Genomic DNA, 27851 nt, shown 5'->3' with positions numbered 1-27851 from the left:
GTCGAGTCACATATTTATCTTCAAAATCTATATTTGAAGTCTTATCAAACATGACCTTCGCCATGAATGAGAACAATTATTTGCATTGTCATTACAATTGCAGGTTTCTAACTTCTTAGTTATAAAAATATGAAAGCTTCTTCACTATAACAGCATGACAGTTGCTTTGAAATTATAAAAAAAAGTAAATAGCATTATCGAAATTTACTGTTCAAATTGATTTCACTTGTCAAAAAAGATATCTTAAAATCAATTTTCTGTGTCAGCATGTTTCTGTGTATTTTGAAAGTCTTAAGCCGGATGTTAGACATATTTCATTTCACTTATATTAGTAAATTATTAGAATTTATTTCTATCCCAGCAGCTGTCATCCGCTTTGACCGGTGACTAAAGGTTGCTTATAAAATACAGTCCCTTTTGAGTCTATAGAATATTATAATCAAAACCCATATCCACATGACTGCAAATACACAAATAATTAATTTCCTTTTAGAGATGTTAAATAAGTTCTATAATATAAATCACGGTTGTATAAATGTTGTCGGGCTTGTCAACGGCAATACAATTCCCTTCAAAAGACACATCGATGTATTAACCAATTCGATGATTTCTTCAAGTTATGAAGTAAAATCAATCCCACATAATATAAACTTCATATCTAAAAAAGAGAGAAAATATCAGACGCTGATTAGATTTATTTGCCTTTTTTTGTGTTTGTTGTAATATGAATATTTATTTCATAATTGAAATATTAACTATGACGTTATTTTAATTACAGATTTTATCAAAAGTGTATTTTAGTATATACAATTACTGTATCCTTTACTATGGTTTTAAATATCAAACTTTTGTATTCCCTTTACTAAATCGTGTACATATAGAATCAACTTGACAGACGTTTCCTTGTTGTTATCTAACAAATTATGGATAGCATTTCAGACGAAGAAAAATATGGATTTCCATGGACGCCACTTTGAATTTTCCGTCTTCCCAGTACAATGTATTACTATTATGTAAGGAATGGTCATACTTCTACTTCGAATACCACAAAGCAAGTGTAAATTACTCTGAAAAAGTTCGTCCCATATTTATATATCTGCACTCAAATAGATACAATGTCTTGCATTAGTGTTAATATGTTTTCTATCATTGTTTTCTTCGACTATAGGTTTTATTAGTTCCTATTGGATATTCCCAATTTTCATTCAACTTTAAAAATAAAAATTTTAAAAATACTGATTAAAAAATTATGCTAAAAACTTCCTTTTTACATTTCTTTTTATGAAGTGGTCTAAATGCTAGATAAAAACAAAACATGAAATTTAAATTACCATACTTGTGTTATTATTGTCCCCACCCCTGTATCAATATATGACATGCAATAATGGTAATATTTCTATTGAGGCATATTATTGTTTGTTCTGGTGCTGACCAAATCGTAGTTCTCCATATTAGATATGACACTCGTTACGCTCTTCATTAGAGATGATGTCAAATTCCATTAGAATTCGGCGAAAACAGACGACTTCGCGTAGTAATCAAATTTGTCACAAATTGAAATTTCCCCCATTGTCAGCTGCTAAAACTATCAGGAAATGGGGATAAAGAATGAGGATTTTCCCCTCCTTATGTCCTGATGAGCTCAGTAATTGAAAATTGATGTCAGGTGCCGAAGGCGCTTTATAATTTTTTTTCTTCTTTCTTCTGAAGTTGCTAGATCTTGAGACGTTATTAATTTGTATAAAATTACGATGCCCAGTTTTTACCATTAGAATCTTAGCGCGACAGTTGACGCTTGTATCTGTTGTTTCACCAACTGCTGTTAAGGCAGAATGTTACAAAAATAAATTTAAGAATTAATGCCTTTAGCATCCGTTTAGAAAGTTGAAAAAGCAACTTGAAGAATAGTAATCAGTATCGACACACTGATTGGATAAATGAAGGAATCTATATTCATAAGAACCGATGCGTGATTCATTGCAGTAACACTCTGTCACACGAATGCATTCAATGTGGTTGGCTAGTACCTATGATGAAACGCAGTGTTACATTTCGTTGTAGATATCAGCTGATTTGACGGTGTATCAATTGACATATTCTCCGCTCGATGTTCCGCCTTCCTATACACATATTATATCTACATTGGAAAATAGAGAAATGGATCGTAAAACATGAAGATAATTAGCGCCACAAAGCATCACCGATCATTATTTAGAAACTAATCAAAACTGCTTCACTGGACTAATTTGTGAAATAGCCTAAGGAGGAGATACAGGGCCGCATCAAGTCCACGTGTGTATTTTAATGTATAGGTTCATTGGTTTAATTTCAACGAAGCGTACAGGATCAACCATTGTAATAAAATACGAAGAAGATTTAGTCACCCAGATTTAAATATTTCATTGTTGTCTTTCGTGTGTGACGGTCTTATTTTTCACAACGAAATGTTACCGATAGAATGTGACCAAACTTAAAATAATGGTGTAAACAAATATACTTGGATTTATTTACAAAAATACGTTGAATGCACTGAAACCAAAGCAAATGATGGAGGTTTATATATTGACATTGTGGAATATTTACCCTTTATTTCTGTTATTTATAACAGTGGGTAAGTACAAACAGCATCTTTTATTACATCATGCACTCGCTTGACATTTCTTTCAAAGGGACAATGCTAATTAGAATTTAATTACATGTAATTAAATTTCACAGGCCGTTATCCCTCTGATGAATTATTAATGTTTATGTTTATTAAAACAAAAGATAGCGATGATGTAGTCATGAAGAAAAATTACTATAAAGCAAAACTTTATAAAAAATGTACACAGTTTACTTCTGATAATAAATTATTCATATTTTAATATCTAGACGTGAAGTTGAAATATTAACTGAACAATTCCAGTCATAAATTACAAGAACATAAGTGTGTATTTTTTTTACAAATAAAATCAAAAGCAATTAATTTTGTCGGTAACATGGCCTGGATAATAAATATACAATATCATATCGTACTGATAATTACGACAAAGATGTCTATTTATAAAGATGAAAACTTGACTGCTCAATGCAATACGTTTATTTTTTCAAAAGTTTTTATTATAGTTATCAATCGTAAAAGTAATCTTAAAATTCTGTAATCTTTTCAAACCTGTGATTGATTTTATGTGTGAATTTGTTTAAGCAGGCGAAAAATATTAAATTAAGCTGTATAAGTATCAACATTCTTTTAAAGATCTTAAGTATTTTGAGAACTAAAACTATTTGTTATTGAATTTTGTCAAATATTTACATCTCAATTCAAAACCGATCCTGCTTAAAAGACTTTTAGCAAAAACTGTCTTCTCTACAAATATGACAGTGCAATGTTTTGTGTTCATTTTCCCGAAGACAATGCAATGAACATCTGCGCCCAAGTCTAATGACAATTTATCAAAGATTTTATTGGTGGCTTTGACAAGATGAAGACAGTTTTTTGAAAGGCTGTTTTATATTTTCATTTTATACGAAGACATATACTTGATCGATTTTAGTAATTGTATCACGTAGCATCATACTATGGTAAATCAATAAAAAACAATAGATAGAATTAAATGAGATTTCCATCTTTGATATATCAAGTCTTTTCCAGCTAGTCTTGTGCTACCATAAGCACGCCATTTTAAATATACAAACATGCATACTCAATAACATGGGCATCTGTGCCATTAAAAAGTACTCCCTTAGTTCAGTTCAGCTGAAAAATCTATGAAGTTTTAAGGCATATAAACTAAATAAACCATAAGGGAGTGAGATATGCAGACAGATAAATATAAATTGCATGAGTTGGTACCAATGTTTTATTTATAATTTGCGCACCCAATAGAATATCTAATAATGCGGAAATGTCTTTAAAATTCTATACATGTGTTGATGGCCAAAAATTGAACTTTAAAAGTTTGACCTGAGACAAGTTGATCATGATCAGATCAATATATTTGAAGAAAATTAGTTGATTTTCCTCGAGCAATTTTTCCTAAAAAAATTTTCTTCTATGCTTGAAGGCACAGACCGGCCAAGACATTTTTGTCAATTAAGTAAGAGTGATTGAATTCATTATCACTTTAAAGGATGATCTAATTTGATTATCAGCATTGATGTAATCTTATTATCCTGTCATCGTTCTCCCCATATGGTCCCGTCATCAGGAGTACTCGATTGCTATTCTGTGTAAAAACATAAACGTTTCTCTCCCTGTAACTAAATAACAGACAGGTTTTTTCACACCAATAACAAGTGTAGAATATATATACATCTCACTTTATGTAAAATTACTTCCCAATGGAAATGTAATTGAATTTTTATCCATTACATTTGTATGTATTGCCAGGAGGGTACTTCGCACTGGATTGTAGATATACATCAGTAACCTTTGCAATACAGTATGTTTTCTCCTTGGTTAATATGCATATGTTTGGTGTTCATTGAATTTCTTGTCGAAGTGATCAGTAGATAGGCGTGAAAATTGTTTAAATATTAACCCATTCTCAAGTTACAAAGATAGCAATGTTTAAACATATTTTTGAAAGATTGTATCATTCAATGTACTTATGAAATTGGCTAGTTTTTAAAGAAAATCTTCTCACAATTGTTTTTAAACAAAACGTCATGTAAAAAACCACAGAGGATAATTCTTTTAAACTCCTGTGTCATATTTGATTGTATCGTAACACAAACGATACGGGTTTGTTCATGACAAAACTTAGCTTTAGTAAGTGTATATCTGATCGTTTTTAAACAAAAATTATGAACAATCTTCTATCTATTTTAACACCGCTGCCAATCAGATACAATCTTAAAACTTGTGGGATTATATGATTCTTAAATTACAATGCGCTTAAACAGTTTATTTATTCCTGGTTAAAACAATAATTTATGGCAGCTTTAGTTATGTTTACTTATCGAAGGGATCAACTGTTCGGGTTGTTCAGGTGGTTTTCATTATATTCCAACAATTTAGATCATTTCCCTAATCTTCCAATGGTCAGTATGTGGTCTTAAAATCAGATCAGCCGGTCCATGGGTTTTAATAGTTTTATGATCTCGCGAAATACTGCGAATGTAGAATGTCATTAAATAGCTTCAGTAGTCGCTATAAACCTCATTTCGTAGATAAAGTAAGACATTTATTGAATATCTCATTATTAAATACAGATTCTATAGATGTTCATAGGAGGATAAAGAAGTTTGTAAGACTGAGTTCAGACAGTTTGCATTTTAAATGTATCAAACATTTTAATAATCTCATGAATCAAATGAAATGTGGCGTAAGACATTAATAATAATACATATTTGAGTAATGTATTTATTTATTGTTATTGATGAAGTTCAACCGAGACCACCAAACTTTTGTCAATCCTATGCTAAAGTTATCAAAATATTTGCTGGAAGGTATATTAATCATATTTTTGTTTAAAATGTAGCGGTGGTGAAGTGAAACGAAATATAAGTCTTGGAAAATTGGTATAACACATTGTAGATACAGCATAAAAAGGGAAAGTTAAACGGTTTTGGCAATTATTTTTAACCTCAAAGAAATATTTTACTTCCATGAGAAAATAGGATTTTAATAGCAGAGTTGACCTCACGGTGGTTTTTAGTGTAATGACGCTAATTTAAAACGACTCAAGCGTTTACCACATCTAGTTTGTACTGGAGACTGAAATAGACTATATCCAAGTGAAATCTTAATTTATCTCAAATGTTAAATAATTAAATAGGATAATAATTAAAATGACTTCTGGCTTTTCTATTTTTTAGACGTAGGCAAAATTTACATTTACACACGAGATTGACCTGAAAGTTCTCCATTAAACAGTGAAAATAATGACTAGCAATAGGAAATGAATAAGTTAATAACATCGACCTGAGTAAAATGGAAATGTATTGACATTCTGCACATTTCCAATTAAAATTTCATTCTCGTATAAAGAGATGTAAATTTAATTATCTTCTAGATAACAGCAAGTTTACCTTGCGAACTTATGACATTAAATTGTTTTTGTTTGCTGTTGTAGCTTATTGATGTTTTCTGTTCGTACATTCTGATACGAGGTTAATCATTTTCTTCTTTGTTTTCATGGCACTTGATATTCCTCAGTCATTTTGAGACATCGTCTGATCAATCGATGTGATTTTCATTGATGCGAATGGACATATAGTATGTCGGATTGGTTCGTTATTGTTAATTTCAGCTGGCCATGCATACACTAGACCAACAAAGAATCATTTTACCTGACTCTATAATCCTTTCTAATGCGATTTTGATTAAGAAATTTCCGATATTTCTGCCTACAGAAGTTAATGCCATATTGGCTTTCCAATGTCAGTCAGTCATAGATTTCCTTGGCCAGGAATTAAATTTATGAGTCAAATCTTTGCGATGCAGCTCAGAAATAATCAAGGATTTCATTGCTTGCAAAGAAAACATATGTGAATTTTTGTCCTCAAATTTTCACCTTCAGAATAATTTTTGAAAATATGGTGTTATTGGCCATTTTGAGGCAAGTAAATTGTTTTCAGTGTGTGACAAGGATTATGAGAAAACCTTAACCTCCTATCCCCACGCTATGTTTTTGCAGTGTAAACATATTGTCAACAAGACAATCATATAACGTCTCATTCGCTGTCTGACAGTCATCAGATAATGTTATTTTTGGTTTTGAAAAACATATTTGTAGGGCCAGAATGCATTACAGTAGGCATGTGCGATAAAACCCGTTTTTGAGATTTCTCCAGATGAAAAACAAATACTATTTTGTTTGCCTTCTTAATACACACGTGTATATGAATTTGTTTTAAATCTATTAGATTAACTCTAAACTGATTGTGTACTTATTTTCTGTCAAAGAGGCTTTCTTTATTGTTCCAATATCAAAATTATACGTATATTTTGTTGTAGAAACTTTAATTACATTGAAAAAAATGATTATTTTCAATTTAAATCGACAAGAACACAGCTTAGTGACACATTTGCTATCTTATATGCACTTAAAACAGGACAAAGTAAAGCTTATTACTTTCATTTTGACTAGACACTCTCAACAAAGGTGTCTATTGAAAGGCACTACAGGAATAAATGTACAGAGATGCCATATTGTAATGGCCCATATCCGTACTTTTACAACTACGAATGTGAAATTTAGGTTTTCATATGAATGATTTATGAAGGGTAAATGGAAATGTGACAACAATACACGGTATCAACAGCAATGGAAGACTTATGTTAATACTACCGAACATGTTAATGGTGGTAGATATTTAAGGAGATATGATACGAGTGTCACTCAACTGTTCACAAAAGACCAAACATACTTAAAGTTAATATTAAGACATCACGACTGATGAGCTCTATATGTCTATTCTTAGATAACTTGTGTTTTTCGGTTGCTTTCTAGCATCTCTTTTATTCGCATTTATATATTATGAAGTCGACATTAGTTATATCTTCATTTCACAGTGCTTCTAAGTTGAAAAACAGCAATACACGCGTGTTTTTTGTTGTACGTGTAGGATTCTTTGGCAGAACTTTTAACTTCAGATTCCATTTTTATTTTAGAAAATAGCTAATATTTTTGTATTTTATAATGACCCAATTTGCGGTTTATGAGGTTATTGAGATTCAAGTTGCATGCAGAGTTCATTTGGTTACTGAATATGCTTATTAAGCATGTCGATATAAACATGGAATCTCTTTTCCAACATGAACCACAAATCAATATGGAAGACAATAATGGTGTCACTTTTGTCATTATCAACGTCTCACTGCTCTGAGACTATCGTCAATGTAAGCTGTCACATTGTACATGTCTTTGTTTGCTTTGGAGATATTTATTTTACTATTGCCTTCTTCCAGCGATTACTATTCCATTAACTTTTTGTCGATGTTTTCTTTCCTTGTCAGTAAGACAAACATTCCGATGGAGTAATATGTAAAAACTAGAAAAATAATATTTTTATTGGCGACAATATGTTGACATGATAGTGTCAAGTCTCTGTTGATTCTAAGAAATTGTCTTAACAGTGAGCGGTTTTGGATGTCGTGTTAAGAATAAATGCAAACAAAGTTTATTTACACATTGCGAGGTAATCTCAATTAAGTCTTGATCAGTTTGTTAATCCTATGTATTAAAATACCATGTGGAAAATCAATAACTCAATGTGAATTTCCAAAGGGAGATAAAAAAATATTTTTCAATCAATTATTCAGATGAAAATAAAACATTTCAGGTGTTATCGCTTCGGATTTAACTAGTTTTCTTCTAAGAAATAGCAGCGTTGCTGTAGAAATCGATGTCGTAAAAACAAACACATACTTCTTTATTAAAAAAAAATGTTTAAATATACTGTTGTCACGACGTGACAATAAGGTAATGAAATTTATAAAATAGCAATCTTCGTCTGAAATACCTCCATATTAATACACCTTACAAAAATAGCGTAGCAGTCCCATTGGTAAAATTTGAATTAAACAAATTATATGTCCGTCACGCAAAGGACAGCCAGGTAAAAAGTATGGTTAAGTCATGTAAGTGTTTAGTTTCCTGGTTAAAAATGAAAAAGTAAGAAAGAAACAGAAAAGAAAAGATCACCTTCATTTGTTAATGCACATGAATGATATCTTCAGTTGGAAAAACCGTTGTTCTGTTTGACTGTTCCAAATAATGTTTTCTATAGCCTTACATTTTTCTCCGGACAATCAATTTAGGACACACGAAATGGCCAAAGTGTACAAAAGAAGAAAACATCTGTTTGATATTGGGGTTAGATAACTGAAAGTTAAAAGGAATATCCACACAAACGTCACAATCGTGCCATGATGAATTCCTCAACTTCACAGATGTACATCTTTGAAATCCTAGGTTGGAATACAATAGACACATACCTGACCCATGTTAACATTAACACAATCCGTGTTAATGAACAACATCTGGTGGTCACACCTGTGGTTAATATGAATCATGGTCATGTGACATCATCATCAATGACAATGTTATAAAAGGGGGAATTACGTAAAAAGAATCCACCCAGATAGACAGAAAATATAACGTTTTCTTTTAAGTGTAAAATGATTTGTCACAAATTTAAACAAATATCGGTGTATGCCTGATGTTGAAAGTTCTTCAATCATAAAAAAGAAAAACAGGTTTTACACCTAATTGCAGCACTGCACTATAACTTAGTTTACTTGCGTACCCCTTCCGGAGTTCACCGGCGATGTTTGGTATTGTTACGTATTTGTATATTTTGGTTTATTTGAACAGTTTTATGACCGTTGTCGTCTTCTTGTTACCATTGTGCTGTCTATTCTTCATCGCACGCTTTGCATCTTGTTTTTTTTTACTTTTCTGAATTAAATTTGCTATAACAATGGTTTAACCATAACTTGATTAATCTTAATACGTGAAAGTGTTTATAAATTACGAGTGTATAAATGACACATATCAGAGATGTCATCATCAAGTTGATGTAACAATATGTCAACTCTATTGACACAACTCTCCCAGGATACACATCAGACAATTATGAATGGTATCTAAAGTAGATTTTTTTGTGCTTTTAATCATAGTGAAAATGAATTATATTTATTCTAATGTTTTTGCATGTTTAATAATACAACAGCAGTTTCATACTGGACGAATTTAGATATCTTTATAGTTAATTTAGTCTGCGATGGATCGGATTCCTGAGAATAAAACGCAAAGGTCAACGGCCATTGTCCTATCAGTTTGTATAATACTTCCAAGGTTTGACTAAGTTACAAGTATGATGAAGAAATAGAAAGTCATTTTTAGAAAATCCCCGTAAATTCGAGCAGATATACATGTTAATAGCTTTCCTCAGTTATGTTAATACACTTATTAAGAAAATAGTAGAGATAATTAGTAAAAAACATATTTTCACATTTCAACAGGATTAACTTGGCATTTATTTATAATTCACACAGTAATATTTTTACACCATAATCCAAGCATTCTTGATCAAATTGGCCGGCTGTTTGATGTTTGTTTTATTTGATATTGTGGAAATGAAAAACAAATATCAGACTAAGCATCTTGAATTATAAGATAATTTGATTGTATCTAAAAGACGAATTTTTCTTGTAATTATACCTTTCCTAACATGTGTTACTCACTTAAAGTAATATTTGTTTTTACACGAAGTCATTACCAAGAAGCACCATGAATGCTTTTTCAATAATGTTCTGATTTAAAAAGTGTGATATTGATAAATGGAAGATTTTCTATCTTGATGTACGTTCTCTTTGCACAAAAATAAGCAATTAATATAAACAACTGGGAACAGTTTATCTAACGGGAAATGAATCTGATTGGCTTTTCAGTATAATATTGATAAAATATCGGACTCCCCAAGACTTCGCGATAGTTATGATTTTTGGTATCGTCTGACTGAAACGATAACTATCGGAACTGCCCTATAAATATGTTCCTGACACAACCAACGCAATCTACATTCATTACCTAACATTATGACGTGTTGATTAACTAACATTGTGATATGAACCTGATTGACTTTTAATCTCTACGTATTTGCATAAATTAATAATAAGAACATTGTTATAAATAGTAAGAAAATGAAAATATTTATGCTATCTATCAAATTATCGCGCAATCGAACTCATGAGATTTGGTTTTAATTAACCTCATTTCTCTACGGGACGTTACAATGACGGGACGGACGTGTGAGGTTTACATAATGTGACGTCTACTATTTATATGTAATCGGTTCCACCTGCTTTATCTAAGCTAATTATTTAGTATTCATTTATTTATAATTTATGGAGACCAAAAATATGTTCGAATTGTAACAACATCACGCAAAGAAATTTGCCTTGGCATCAACTTGGTAGATACCCAACCACTTTGTCTAATATTATGAGTTTAAGTCTGTTTAACTGATTTATATAGTGTGTTCTTAAGTTTTGCTGCTACACAACTTTCCCAGGTTAGAAGAGGGTTGGGCACACGGAACCATGTTCTTCTCCGCGTTGGTTCTCGTATGATGCTGTAAATGTTTTTTTTTTTTTTTTTTTTTTTTTATTATTTTTTTTTGTAGTTTGTTCTTGTGTTTTGCAGGTGGGAGTGGTTCTCCCCATGACACAAGTTAGAAGGGGAGGGATATTCGTTTACATGCATAACCCCGCCGCTTTATGTATTCGTCTGTCTAAAGTCAGGTGCCTGTACTCAATTTTTTTGTCTTTTGTCGCTGTATATCATAATAATTTTTCATTTTTTATTTTGTTCACAAATCAAGCCGTTTGTTTTCGTTTCATTTGCATTGTTTTACTTCTTGATATGTCGGAGCCTTTTATAGATTGCTCTGCGTAATGGGTTTCTTTCTGCTCATCCCAAAAGGTCGTACGGTTATACCAAAGTTATGATCCTCAGATTTGGAAAATTCATGCAAATAATTAGTTTCCCCACACTTATTGATAATTCTTATAAAGTTAACAAGTTATAGCACAAGTACGGATTTTGTTCCAAATCATTATGATTTTTTTTACCGGTAGTGGACTGTGTATTGTGCAATTTTCTTAGAATGCTGGTTTTATATATAGTCTTTGTGATAGAATTAAAAATTAGAAGATTTACATCATATGTGTAACAGCAACACAACAACCCAAACAGAGCGAAATTTATCATATTTTATTTTTTTCCTTGAAAATAAAAATGTATCGATAAAAATATATCATAATTTTTAGGGTTATAATTCTAGAATACTAAATTGTTGATGTAATGATTATTCGTATTTTTTTATGTCTGAATAGCCTTAGATACAACTCTGATAAAGTATTCATTGCAGCGAATTATCATTCACGTTTTCAACATGCTTCAGTCTATAGAAACCAATTTGTATTAGGATTTAGTCGTTCTAATATTGACACATTTTTGTCTTCAACTTTAACCCGGAGGCAATAACTCATAAGAGGTAGTGTGTGTGCTTATCGAGATTCTGCAAAGCTAATCAAGCATAATGCAACTTTTATGGATTGTCTAATACCAATTCGTCTTAGACGATATTTGCCTTTGTTGGTTATATTGCAGAAAGATAAAAATTAATCATTTAGGCTGATACTTTAAATTCAGTACTGAAAACATACTCTTAATTTGCATTGATTTAAACGAAATAACGAAACTTCTAGTCTAAAATTGTATTTTAATGACAAATATACAGGTTCTAGTTTTCGATTCTGCGAAACAGATGTACGCATTTACCAAAGTCTTGTCAACAGAACGTCTGTTTGTTGTTTTTTCAAAATACAATGTACAACTGTGTAAACGTTTTTAAGGCTGGCAAACTTGCTTGCAATTAAGTCTTAATATACAGTTAATTCCCTAAATGATATGTTAGAATGAGACTTCTGACACAAAATCAATAGTGATACGCATTAAGGTTGCACATATACAAAATTAAGTAATTTCAATTTGTTTAAACTGCTATTATGAGCCAATTCAGTCAAAAAAGTTCATTAAACATTCAACATGATTGCTCTATTAAAAGATCACATCTGTATTGTTACTCCTGTAATTACTTCGACCACAAGTAAACATTTGTAACCTCTCGAGAATGATCAGTAAATAAACACTCATTTACCACTTTATGTCTGTTCTTTACTGATACCCTAGTGTACGTACAGCTCTTAGACGGGATATAAGCGTGAGCGAAATTACAGTTTTGTCTTTACAGAAAAGTGCTTACACCATTGATAAGTGCCCCATACAGATTATGGTGCTGCTGGTAATGTGCGAGTGTTAGAAGTACTTGTCACTTTTCCAGATTAATTGAGATGGTCCACTTCAGACACGACTTTCGAATACCATTTTCTAAAAACTGACGAAAATGCTCTCATTAACCAATATTATGGTCGTGTCAGATGTTTGGATTTTACAATTATAACAGTACATAACACATGTTTTATTTCATAACGAGTCCATAATTATATTACATACATGGTTTACTTTACATTAAATTAAGTTCATGTATACATTATATATGATACGCGTTTGTACAGGATTTGAGATACCGGTATGCTACAAGTGAAAAAATATACATGGGATGACATTAATGGGTCGATTTTAAACATGCGGGCTTTTATTCTCCATTGTACTTTTATTCGTCTATACAATAAATAGACTAAGTATACATTGACGACAGTGAGGTCAACATAAACAATCCTTTATAATGTTTTCCTTCGTATCCAATTGTTTTGCCTTAAAATGTCCACCTTAATTAAAAAAATTGATTGCATTCGTGACAACACTGCAGGTGGTCTCCAAATATTCAAAGTAAAACAAATGAGCAAGAAATATAAACAACCCCCATGTATCTATCCTATTTTTCGGAAATAAAAAGTCTTAAACACAAATAATTATGTGTTTGGCCTGATGTAAAAAGAAGAGGAAACCGTTGTCTTTGATGGTTCAATTTGACCGTAATTTAGATCATTTAAGCGGATAAATATGTATCATTACACGTTCATTTTCTTTTCCGACTTAGTCATTGCACTGCTCTAATGGTGTGGAGTAATTTGCTCATAGAATTATTTCGATCAGTCTTAATTTTTCCAAAGCAGATATTCAATTTATGAAAGACGAGCTGTGAATCTAGCCGATCACATACTTGTAATTATTTTAATGACCCTTCGATAGGCTGGTTCGGTCGGAAGTAAATTGAAAAGCAAAGATTCCTTGATAACCGTATAACTTTCATTGCACCATGATTCATGACAAGACTTAGTTTTTCCCAAATCGATACGCAATCTTGAAGTGTCAGGTAGTCCAAGATTGCCTGTCAGTTTAAGATTTCCAAAATATTATACGTCAACATATCATATTAACGAGCGCACTTATCTGTCAGAAAACAATATCAATTTTAAAAAGAGAACAATCAAATACTACAAAACATATGAAAGTACAAATGGATTAAATGGCTTTGCGTTGACGCATGTTATATATAGTTAGTTGGTACCAGATTATCTCTTGAAATTTGAACAATATGTAATCCTGTTTATATTGAACTATATCTATATTATTTTGCTAAGTTTCTGTCTTTTTGCCAATTTCATCCAATTTAGCATTAAAGGTTAAAACTGCAAAATTTTTCTCACAAATTGAACTGGCATGCAATATTGTATATTATAAGCCTGGTATTAATGATAAGTTTATTCACAGGTTTTCAACTGTCCAAAATGTTTTATACGTTAAACGAAATGTTTTATTTTATTGCTACACCGTGTCAATAGAAACATTCAAATTTTCCAATATCAAATGCAAAAATAAATGAACTGCTGTAATTATGTCCATCAATGTCTTTACTGGTCATTTTATTCTCAGTATGTGGGGATGTAGTAATAACCGGACAGGATTGATACAGAAATGTAAGTGTCACTAACAGAACACAATTCAATTGACAACGCTATAAATATTTATGTTATTTTTCCTGACAAAGTGTAGTGGTCATCCATGTATATGTTTATCCAATAATGGACCGTATATAAAATAGAGATATTAATGTCAGCTACAGCGGAGAACTCGATTGACAAATGTAATGTTTTCATGTAGTTCTCCTAATACATCACATTAATATTTGGTACATTCGGATACTTTCTTGTTTTATCAGCAAATGTTTTTGTCATTCCCAATTGTTAAAGCAAAAGAAGTAAGTATTGGTATTGAAGTAATGTGTTGAAAGGAAGACATGATAATGACCTGTTTGTAAGTGACCAACGTGTGAACTTCTGATTGATTTCCCATGCAACTCTACGAATAATGTGCTTTGGTTTTGTTGCGGTCGTTTTGCCGAATTAACAATATCTTGTAGTGCAGACACTGTGATAAACAGCAAGGGATAATCTCTCAAACTGACAACGTTTTTCATTTATCTGTTTGAAACTGCACTCAAAGTTTCTGTAGATTGATTTTAGATCGTACATATCTACAAGCAGCTTTCCAATTATCTACCAAAGTCAGTTATTGATTCGATAAGGTGAAGACTTTTTGAAAGGGTTATCAGAAAAGTTGTGTAGAAGCAATTCTACCATGAACGTGCCTCTACGGGAAACGAGTTGTTCTGAAAATTCAAATAGTTTAACGATAACATTCTACAATATCGACATTTAAGTATACGGGTCGTTTTTTTTTCTGCCAAAAAAATGTGCTCTGAAAACTTTCTTTTTTTATTAGATTAAAACTCAAAACTATATCAAGGTCCCTGGCATACGTTTGCCATAGTTTGCCCATCTTATGAACATTTCTGGCGTTGGACCTTCTTATTTGGTGTGGTTCCTCTATCGCTGCTTATTTCTTTGTGTATGTTTGCTTTACTTGTTCTCCTATCCATAAAAAATAAAGACTCAAGGTTAATTACGCAGATTAATTTTAAATTCAACACTGTTTTGTGCAGAGGAAAATTTATGTCACCAAAGTTGTACATTTGGTATATATAGGAAAGCCATGTACAATGTAAAAGTCTGTTGGGGTTGTTCTATGTTTGTAACGGGAGCAACTTGACATGGAATGATATCACATTGTACGGATGACATAATAGTTAATTGCATTCTATTAATCCTAATTGCTAAAGCCTGCAGACCATGACACTTAATTTCACAAGAGACCATTAAATTTGCGGACAACAAGGTTCTATTTTTGAGATATATAGAGGACTTCGACAGGGAAAATAGCTAGTTACGCCAAACCATATTACTCATAGTCTTTGGAACAGTTGTAATTTTTAAGGAGTAGAAAATCCGTCATGAATAAAACGAGTTTAAAAAAATTTCTTTGGCTTCAACAAATCACTCTTCTCTATGTTATTCTAAACGATTTACCACCGACTGTATCTTGTGATCTTACATATACTCTGTAGAAAAACCTGTACATTGATGGCATAGCACATCAATATAACATAAAGCCTTGCTTTATCTTTAGATTATCGATAATTCTAATTATATATAGGAATCAATAAAGGAAGCTTCTCCGGGGATGAAATATTAATGAACCCATAGAAACTTATTCATATACATTCTTCAAGTGAACAGATTTTCTTCAAACCACGTAATTAGAAAATAATTCTGTCCCGATCGCTATAGTGTGAGTTACTCTTGGAATCCATGCAATTGATATCTTCTTGGTCAGATACAGAATACAAATTAGTGGATACGTTTTATAAAATATTTATAAGATTAATTTTGATGATAACACACACAAGATATTTGTTATTAAAGTTGCAATTGTATCTGAACCAGGGTTATCAGCGATGAAAATAACAAAATTACTAAATTATTCTCCCATAAAATGCATGATTTAATAGCTATTAGAAAAACATGTCTTTTAATATCCGCTTGTAAAAGACCTACATGAAAGGCTTAATGTGAATACCACTATTAAATTGCTTTTTAAAATGATAGGACTGATGTAATGTAAAGATAATATTCATAGTTTTCGGTGCAACCTACTTCTTTGAAGAAAATATATGTTTGACTTGATGGAGATATATAGATCAGAAGTCAGAGTTGTTACTATATACACACATAACTTTACTTATGTCAAAATGAAAAATGTGTGTGTTTAGTGTTTAGGTAGATAGGTAGCGGGAATAATGTTTGAGTTAATTCATTATTAAACCCTTAGTATAAAGGTGTCTTCCTCCTGTTCCCACTTTTAAAAAATCGCCATTCCTTCATGCAAATAACAATAGATGTTTTGATAAGTAATTTATAGAAAATAACAGTTCCCATTTTAGCGCAATATTTTAACCCATTTTATGATAAATATAATAAATGATAAATAAACAATTTCAATAGAATCAAGACACCACAATTTTAACAAGAATGTGTCCAAAGTACACGGATGCCGCACTGGCACTATCATTTTCCATGTTCCATGGACCGTGAAATTGGGTCAAAAGTGTAATTTGGCTTTAAAATTAAAAAGATCATATCATAAGCATCAAGTGTACTAAGTTTCAAGTTGATTGGACTTCAGCTTCATCTAAAACTACCTTGACCAAAAACTTTAACCTGAAACTCCCACTTTCATTTTCTATGTTCAGTTGACCGTGAAATACGGGTCAAAAGTCTAATTTGGCTTTAAAATTAAAAAGATCATATCATAAGCAACAAGTTTACTAAGTTTCAAGTTGATTGGACTTCAGCTACTTCAAAAACTACCTTGACCAAAAACTTTAACCTGCGGACGAACGAACGAACGAACGAACGGAGTCACAGACCAGAAAACATAATGCCCCTCTACTATCGTAGGTGGGGCATAAAAATAGCGTGTCCATTAAAATACAGCACTAACAGACTAAATGGTTGAATTAAATTTTAAAAGTCCGTTCTAACCTGGAATGTCCAAGAAAACGTACGTATATAATGGTCTCAGAATAAACCCCCTGCGAGCGCTATACTGCTCATAAAATTGCAATAGGAACTGTTCTTTCAATTTATCTTGTCTATGTATAAACTGAAAGATTGAAAATTTCAGTACCATGGGTAAACTCTTTACTCCAGTATTATTTGTTTTGGTCTGAAAGTTAGTTGAGGCAAGTAAGACCTATCAATTAACTTGTCCGAGGTTAGAAGCAATGATTGTATGGTGAAAGGTGAACCCACAAACTCATTTCCAAAATAATAACTGTAAATGGTTTCATATGGATTATCAGAAGAACCAGCAACTTTGTCATGCGTCATATATATGTGAGATGTGTGCTATTTCTTGATGATACAGTATCTGTAAAAAAAAAAAACACCACAAGAAACAAAACGCATGTGTACATTGTATTTCTTTGAGACATATTTTTTACATTTAATTGATTTGTTTGTATGAAATGTCGATTAAAGAAAATTTATGCCAAAAAGGCGTGAAGCAGAATCTCAAACTATATTATCCTAGATCATTTTGCGTTATTTAATATGTCCAAAATAATTTAACCCGCAATGTGACAGAGATCGAAATGTTATACGAAGACGTTCAACATTAACTTTATAATGTGTCTGGTGACAATAGAAATAAAGAATTATTTGACTTTAATTACACATCGTAATGACTTATTCACTTTGGCGACATTGGCAGAAGATCTATATACCAATTCTGGTCGATTTCTCAGCGGTAGAGCGCTTTGTTACTCTTTGACGTCTAAATAAGGGGAAATAGTATGTCAGGAAGAATTTATCAATGTTTCAATGGTAATGTTTCTATGAAAGACACTGACAACCTTTCAATAAAAGTACGGTATCAAAGGCTTCATAATTATTTTGAGTGTTATGTATGTAATTTTACTTTGATAAAGTCGAAAACGTACGCAAGAACGTTACAAATTACAGGAACCAACAGTTTTTACGACAAATGCGGCTTTTTGTTGTTTGCAAAATAGTCTGAAAATAAAGTCTTTGTTCTTGTACAGCTCAAATTGTATTAGGATTTTAAAAATACATAGTACAACAAAAGTTACAGTGTAGTTAGTTTTAATACCTTTTAATACCTAGTAAATTACGATTCATGGTAAACTTTTGATAAAAATAACTTCCGGTGTGAAGTTTGATATATGACTAATATATAGTACAGAAAGATTCAAATTTTATATATCTTTCTTTCACACTCCCCTCCATCCCCTAACGTGTACATATTATATATCTTTCTTTCGCACTCCCCTCCATCCCCTGACGTGTACATATTATATATCTTTCTTTCGCACTCCCCTCCATCCCCTAACGTGTACATATTGTAAGTTCACTATTTACCGTAAGATCGCGAAAAATACTTTATCATTATATAATACAATTTTCCTTATGATAAAATGCATAGCAACTGCGTCCAAGAAATATGTTCATGACACTTAGTTTGCGTGTTTGTACATGCAGTGTAACAGTAATCAGGGAAACATAATCAGAAGCTAGGATGTGTTAATTGAGATTTGTCTTGGAATTATCTTGCAATCATTATCTGGGATTAGAAATTACTCTTCTGTCAACAGCGCAGACTCATGAGAATATATCTGTCCTAACTTGTAAAGTAATGCCGGATGGTATCAGTCTGTTCAACATCATTCACTATTAAAATGCTGTTGCTTTTATGTCGAGTATTGGAACTCAGAATTTTATCTCTACTTTCCCTTAATAAGCAAAGGTGAAAGTGGTAAAAATGTTGAAACAAGGCACATGATTTTCCCATACTCGTACTGTTACTTATTTTTGTTTTACTATTTAAAAAAATTCGGGTGTGAAAATGATATATGTAAGTACCTGCAAGAGTACCTTTCATCACTTTTAGAAAGAAAAAATATGGTGGTTCTAAATCATAGTCATTCACAAAAACTCTTCACACTTTTTTACAATTAAAAGAAACGTGTTATTTTAAGCATTTCGTCTTTCAAAAGAATTTTAGAATGACAAGCATATATAAAACATAGTTTATATCACTTGACGACATAAAAATACATTAGTATATAAGTTTTTTCTGCACTTCCCTACAGTACCATTAAGTTATTTTATTTAACATAACTTGCATGGCGTCGAGAATGTTGCCAAAGTTACAGGATGTCAGCCTGTCAGCTGTGATTTCACTTATGATCTTTGAAGTCTATTTCACACACGAAAAAAATGCATCCACATAAAGACGTCAGTAGATCGTGTAATTATTGCTATTGTATAGAGCATTAGATGAAACAGTTATTGGTTTTGCTTCGTTAAAATCCTTATTTATAATCATACAAAACGAAATCTGACATTTAAATACCATCTTTTGCACTGAGTAACTGTCCTTGTCTGCAGCTTTAACACGTAAATGAAACCAAATCCCAAAATATCCCATAAAATGCATCCATGATGAAAAATTATTGTAATAAATCTTTCATGATTATATTTTTATCTTCTCAGATCGCTTTTTAAATATAATCAGCCTTATACAACCTATGCTAGAATCAATCATATTTAAGTTTTTGTCAACACTTTCTACCAAAAGTATTTTAAGAAATGTGTTGCGATACTTTTACTTGACATTTTAAGCAGTAATGGTAATTTGTCATGCTTATCTTCTTTTATTTCTATTATTCAATAATATATATTTTTCAAATATTTTCACAAGCAATCCGTTCATTTGTCTTATAATACATTTTTCATTTAATTTCCCATACAACTTTCTGAAAAGTTATCAATAAATTGGATTTTGTAAATAAAGGTTAACCTGCTACTTTTTTTTTTATTTTCAGCAACGGCGTGTGTATTCCCCGAGGACATACGAGGACGATGGTACCAAAGTCGTTATGGCGAGCTAGAAATATCACACAACGAAATAACAAGAAAGGGAACGTGTGCTCAAAATGAAGACAACAAATACCTCTTATACAATAGGTAAGATAAGTCGATAAGTCTAAGATAAGAGAAGCAAAGGGAATAGTATCAGGGGGTAGAATCTATACTTTTTACACTATCAAGGGGATTTTGTATCAGGGGAAAGAATCGACAGTATCTATACCTTTTACATTATTAAACATCTGTTGGCAGTAAACTTGTACCGTTTTATGGATAATAAACTGCACATGGACATTATGACTGAAATGCAAAATAAATTCTCAACACACCGAATAATAATAAACTTGGAGAGTAAACCTGTGATATTAATATTTATATTTCAAAAGTCTGTTCGATATTATCATTGTCGTAGACACAGTTGTCGAATACAAAGCACTTTAGGTTGTTGCCATTATATCTTTATAGGGGACAGTTTTGTTGGTTTCTACCATAAACATTGGTCTCAATATAAGTTTTGTTCTGTTTGGTTTGTATATATGTAAATATTATATTCCTCGTGTATGTAATGTGTCTAAGTTTTCAAATTAAGTTAAAATAAAAAAAGGTTTTCAAATTGACCTTCGAATCACTTTTTGTATACAAATTTCGAAAACATATATAAAAATAAGAAGCTGTGGTATGATTGCCATTGAGACAACCTTCCACCAGAGACCATATAAACGTATGTTATCAAAATAGATGAAAGGTTATATGAATACAATATTTAAATCGAAACTATGGATTTTCAAAATCGTTGTCTGACTATAATACACCTATATGTTTTGTATTATGTCTGACTATAATACGTTTGTTTTGTATTAAGATTATCCATAGATGTACATGTCTAAATCTAATTTAGATGCTTGATTTATTTTCAATACAATTAGGTAAAATTACATAAATATTGAACCAAGGGATAAATCCAAATCTAAATAAATTTATACAAACGAATTATGGTATTTCTGAGGTAATAAGTTGATTAAGCTCGTGTCATATTTACTTATTGATGTTGGTGTTTCGACAAAGGATTAAATATGTTGACTGTATAATACGAATTTTTTTTTCTACAACTGTTATAGCTTCTGTTTGTTTTATTATAACTTGTCAGCTATTAAAGTAAGGGTTTATTGCAAGGAAAGCACATTAAGATGGATAATGAAATCCAAATATTGGAATGTGTAGAAATATAACAAACAACAGAGGAACCTGGCATCTGTTTTAATATTAAATACTAAACAATATTACCATCGATCAATGGTGTTCCTGTGATGTGTTTGATTTTTAATAAACGATGCATATGTTTTTGTGATAAATAGGTTCTGGTCGACAGGCTTTCACACGGAAGTTTAATTTATTTCCCATTTCTATTGTCCTGTATAGAGCTAATTAAATGGATGGCCAATTGACTTTCTGAACCCAGAACTTTATTTTTTGTTGGTCTTGTAAATTAGTACGGAAATGTTTATTCATTATTCAGTGCATTTCAGTTCATCCTTAATTATCCTATAAATTAGAACATTTGTATCTATTTGAGAGTTTAATTAGTGCCAAGTTATACCAGCTAAACTAAAGTCCCAAAATGAACCATACTTATTTCTTTTGACTGCTGTGTTTCACGAACTTAATTGTCATAACTAGAATTTCTTTCGAAAATTTCATTCAGCGAGTTTCTCACAACAAGAAATTTAAGCATGATGTTGTTTACATATGCTATTATGAAGAACGAAAATTTTGGGCTTCAAGTGACCCAATCGCTAAAAATAAAAAGACAACATTACTTTGAAAATGTTTCGTTTTGCTCAGTTTATTACCACGACTTTCACTTTAACAGATGTTGCAAAACAAAACATAACCAAAATAACTTTTTTTTTTCAGATCAAGAAATTGTTATAAGTGTTTAGTTATAACAAGATGGCATAAAAATATATTACAGTATAAAGAAAGTGAGTATACAGACATAAAAACTATATATGTATTCAACGTTCAGTACCATTAAGACTGCATCTTATTTTTTTAAGATTTCAAAAAATCTTTCACAATTCATATGAGTAACCATCTCCATATTCTTATTGTCACAGCTGTTATATGATACTTTATTACCATGAACTGAGGCGCCATATTGGAATTAATTCGGTTTAGATTGACAGCTAAAAATATCGAGTTTGTTCTTTTTAAAACTTGTATAGGTGATGAAATTGAATATTAATTTCAACATCTGCCAAAAGATTGTTTTATATTTGTACAAAGTTTCAGCTATTTTTAATCTTCTAAGTTAATTCTAAAATATTTTTGTAACAATTTATGGCTGGCATTTATTTTTTACAACCATATTGATATATTTCGAGAAAAAAAATTGAAGGGTCAAATCACCTTTTTAAACAATTAATTTTCATCGTCCTATTGAAATATGAAAGACCTAGAGAAAATGTCTTTTCTGTGGTACTCTTCTTTGTCACGTTGATTGCAGAGACACTTAAACGTCTCAAAGGAATCCTGACAGCCGTTCTTGGCACATAATAGAAATGGCTGTTTTCAAATTATAAAATGCACAACAAACCCCATAGGGCTTAAACAAAAGGAGATTGTTATAGAAACCTATTGTTACTGTAGACCAGATAATACACGAAGGTATACGAATGTATGCAGCAATGATAGTCTTGTCAATGTCATATGTCGAAAGGCAAACAACAATTTGTCATTGTAGTGGGACTCGGATAAATACAGTAATCCCATGAATCAAGGCATATGTAAAGACATCATTTAATTTATTCCTCGTGATGATTCCAAGGAATCAATATTTTCCCCGGAGTCAGTTTACCAAGTAGTAGAATTTTATCCAATTAGACATTGTAAGATGATGATATTTCATTTACTCACTGCTGGGATTCAATTTTATACAAAGATTTGTGTAAATTTAGACTTTAGTCTGTAGAAAATTGACTTACGGAATGAAATTTCTTAATAAATAAACTGGTTGTTATTTTTGATTGTCTGCGAGACTGACATGGAAACATGTTTTAAGTTTGAAGTTTTCTGTCGTCTGCTCAAGCCAGGTTGACAGGGAAACATGGTTGTATTTTGATACCTCCCGGCTGTATCAGTTTCATGGAAGCGTCAATTATATCGATTTTAAACACAGGATATCAGCAGTAAAAGGATGAAAATTTAACTGTTTTATGATAGTTTAATATTGTACTGAAGATCAAAACGAATATTTTTAAAATAAAAGCCTCTAATCTTCAGTTTTCAAAAGATAATTACAAAACGCAGCTGCTTTGAACCATATCAAAATGTCCTTGAATATAAAGAGCTGTCAAATTTGATATGTTATTTCTTTTTTATGAAATCATGACACATTTAGGTGTTCTGGTAGTTTCAGAAGTTTATACATAATTTTCGTGCACATGCCTTTCTATCTCGTTGTATGCATACATGCAATCACGTATAATTGTCAAGCATTAAACAGTCATTATTAGCTAACAGGGACGACTTCATAAATCAACGTGCCATCATAATGGTTGATGCTAGCGTTTATAGCATTTTAAGTTAGTAGCTGAAGTGTTAACAGTACTGACACAACTGCTTTTTATTAATTCCAGGTTATTGTCTAGTAGAAAATGATATAAATGCTTTATGTGAGAGAATACATGGTGAAGCAGAATTACATACAGTAGTACGAAGTAAGTATCATGTTATGAAGTGTCTAAGTGTCTGTGAATCACAATTGTTTTAGGTAGACACAGTTGTTTACCATCTTTCCATCATTCACTTCCACTAGCCTATTACCAAAGGTTTTGATAGCTGTGTTAGATATTGATAAAGGACGATATGGAGCATATGCCAATTAGGCAGCAAACTGACGACGAATTAAGGTGGTACCCAACACTTTCACTAAAATTAATTTGGCTCGTTTGATTTTCATAAAATTTTGACAAAGTATTAACTTTGACCCTTTGACAAAAATATAAGAATTTAAAAAATTTTAAACCAACCGTTTTGTCAGAAAAATTACACTGGTTATATAGCAATTTGACAAACACCAATTTTGATCATTGAGAAGCTTAATATTACTTTTACAACACAACGTAATTAAAACGTTTAGCTGACTTTACAGAGTTATCTCCCTGTAGTGTTAGGTACCACCTTAAGTGCCAGTCTTTGTAAGAATCAGGCAATTTAGGTAAAACTTAAAACATGATTAGAAAAAACCCACCGAGCTAATCATGCTATTTAATACTAACCATCATCCTGAGTTAAAAAGTAGTCTTTCGTTTGTGTGTGTCTGGTAATATCAAATAACTTGGTTAGAGAGTTATCTCCCCTTATTTGCCAATTTCTAGTTCATTTCAACCAAATTGTATCTTCTATCACCAGAACAGAAAATGGAAATGAATGTAAATTTTGTGCATAACTACATATTATGAACTGAAATCAATGTCAAATTGGGTGGGTTTTTTTGGTCATGTTTTCACCACTGCCTGATTCTTAGACAGACTGGCACTTAACATAGAAAAGACTTGTTATTTTGTTTTTGCTTATTTTAGTACAGTCGAGTATGATAGTGGCATACGACGGACTATTAAACATTCAGCGTTGACGCATTTTTTACACATTATCCGCAAAAACCTTCAATTTGTTTGCAACATACACATGCAGAAACACTCATATTTGTTATTTATTTTAGTAACACGGCTTTAACTGACTTACTGAACAGTATCCAATTATTTTCTGGTTGTCTTGATTTTCTAGTCTTGAATTATTGATAGATTCCAGTCGTGCTTTTGTTACAACTTATTAAATTTTCCTGCGCTAAGTGTCAATCATATCTTAAACCTATCATGTGGAACTTTAATCGCTAATAAACTAGCACTAAGTAAAACCTAAATTCTATTTTTTCATTTGACATGGGTAGATATATTTTGCCTTGATCAATACTGATATTACAATTTTCTATAGTACGTTTTAATATCTGTAATTGTTTTTAGTCCAGGCATGTCATATGCTTCAAAACAAATATCATCGAATATTCAAACTGTGTAATACTCATGCAGGTGCATATGTTAAATGGTGTTAACTATAAATGTATGTTTTATTATTGAAAATTAGTATTGTAATATTATTCAGCAATGCATCGTCATGGTCCCTTATTCAAAGTGACTTTGTTGGTCTGCATTATCTGAACATTACAACAATCGCTTTACTTGAAAAAAATCCATGACAGTTCAAATCATGAGGCAGAAACGTAAAATAAAAAATCATCATTAAACTGAAACTATGCCAATAGCATAACGAACAATATCGTTGTGCATAACTCCTTTGATAATATATTCAATATCGAGCATAAAATGAATAAAAATCTGCACAGAACAACGATAAACACCAGATAATGTCACCATTTGGAGAGAGAAAAAAACTAGGTTGAACTTCCTAGCAATTTGCGTTCAAATCATCATAATGTTGACACTATACTATATAGCAAAAAGCGAGAAGTTAATATTATTTATAAGTGACATTTTAACGCCTCAGTGATTTATTCGATCGAAATCTCTACACTGTTACAATGATCTAAAACAGTCAGCTTATCTCCGAATTAATATTCATAGCATGATTTTAGACAGGCTTTATTCAACTGCTAACAACTTTAAATCCTTATTTTTAACGCTATATCTCTGCAGATAATAAATGGAATTATAAAAATCTGGTATTAAAAGCTAACGTTTGTCCTTGTGTAATTGAGAATACTAATTTAAAAAACAGTGACTTTATACTGCAATAATATTGATTTGAAATTTTAATGTTTTTTTTTTCTAATTTATAATACCAGTGATTAAAAAGAAAGCGGACAGGTACATGATTGAAATTTTAAAAAGCGCTCCGAGCACATATAATTATACCAAAATCTGTATGTGATTTGAAGTTAAAACATTCCAATTATTTAAGTATTGAGGAAATTTTAATCCACTTTTATCAATTTATAGACTCCAATTGTTGACTAGGTTATAGAAATATGGTACCCTTCAGTCTTTTCCCAACAGACAATAAAACTCTTGTCAAAATGGGGTGTTCGATTGGGTGGGAGGGATGAATAATAAACTCATAGCTTCGTCTGGTCAGAATTGTGATGTTGAATTCAAAAATTCGTGTAGAAGGAGTATAACACTTTCTGCACACTAAAATCTCTGGCATCACATCTTTGAGGGGTCCGTTGATGGCCTGTTGCAAGGCTCAATTTACCTATTCAATGTACCCTCATTTTCCAGTCGACAACCTATTGCAGAACCTACTTATCGTATTTATTTTGAGATCTAATTAGTCCGACTCCTGAAAGAGGTGCAAAAGATACCAGAGGGACATTCAAACTCATAGATCGAACATGCATGCATGTAATAATTGCTACTGGACGTAACGCAAAAAAAACAATCTATTAATCAATCATTATTTTATTAATCAAAGTACATGTAATACACAATTTCAAAGTACATTGTTATATAAGTTTTAAATAATTTTCTTTCTGTTCCATATTGTATGTCAGACATTTTAATTGCTTGTGTAACATCATTTTCATTGCTACATTATTTTGTTATAGTTCCAAGTATACCAGTAGCCTGTCCATTCCAAGGATATTATTCCTTCAAATATTCCAACAGTACAACACATAATCGACAATGTGAGAATCCATTGTCAGAGATAAGAGCATGTGCAGATGATTCTAAATTTAAATTTATATACCGGAAGTGTCCAGGAATGCCGGAAACAAGTAATAAAGGTAAAATAATCGAGAGAAAAAAAGAATGTAGAAAAAAATTAGGCTATCTGTAAAACTAATTAAATAGTTTTGATTTGTGTGACATTTTGTTTTAGTAATAAAATCTTTCAAAACTAAAGTTTTAATCAAATGTCAAATCAATTTTTGGCATTAAAAAGAGTAATGAAGATTGCCCTAGTCATGTTGATTATGAAAAGGTTTTGTCGAAATGGAGCTTGATTGGGAATTGAATTTGCATTTTAATAAACAAAGTGTTTGAACAGTTGCCATGACTAATTTCAATTTGAATATGAAATATGTGAGAGGAATTACAATAAAATTTAATTTCTATTTTAATATCCATTAACATATAGTTTTGAAGTTTCGGATTTTTTCTAGTGTGTTATTAACTATTTTGAACGGTTAATAGATGATTTCAACTGAGGTTTTCGGCTAATAATCTTGATATACATATATTTCAGAGCTAGACTTTCAGTGTTTAGCAACCTGGGAAAGTGGAGAGAAATTTTTGTATGGGAAGTTCCAAAGTCCACAACTGACATCCAGGGAGCAGATGTATCGATGCTTCGTATGTATATTATGTTAGGTTATAAATATAATAATTTGTGATTGTTAGACATTTGAGAGGCAACACTTCTCTTAATTGCCGCTATTTTGAACAGATACAACAATGACTTGTAAACTTTATTTGATGTAATTATTCTCGCACATTTTTATTGATCCTATACTATAAACTTG

General features: G+C 31.4%; 1 protein-coding gene across 2 annotated transcripts in view; it reads left to right on the top strand.

The window, feature by feature from the left end:
* Positions 1–1982: 1982 nt before the first annotated feature.
* LOC143046356 (uncharacterized) overlaps positions 1983–27851 on the top strand; it is a 36638-nt gene continuing 10769 nt past the window's right edge. Inside the window, exons 1-6 of one of the 2 annotated variants that reach the window (XM_076219488.1) lie at positions 1983–2611; positions 20266–20407; positions 22223–22290; positions 23947–24027; positions 26934–27113; positions 27575–27681. In XM_076219488.1, the coding sequence (XP_076075603.1) occupies positions 2545–2611; positions 20266–20407; positions 22223–22290; positions 23947–24027; positions 26934–27113; positions 27575–27681 (645 nt within the window). In that variant the 5' untranslated portion in view covers positions 1983–2544. The remainder of the gene's footprint in view (positions 2612–20265; positions 20408–22222; positions 22291–23946; positions 24028–26933; positions 27114–27574; positions 27682–27851) is intronic. The other variant, XM_076219494.1, reaches the window with a different exon arrangement.

This window comes from Mytilus galloprovincialis, chromosome 1, assembly GCF_965363235.1.
Source record: "Mytilus galloprovincialis chromosome 1, xbMytGall1.hap1.1, whole genome shotgun sequence".
NCBI classification, from domain to species: Eukaryota; Metazoa; Mollusca; class Bivalvia; order Mytilida; family Mytilidae; genus Mytilus; species Mytilus galloprovincialis.
Note: the sequence above shows the minus strand (reverse complement) of the source record. Positions and strands in the feature narration are given on the sequence as shown.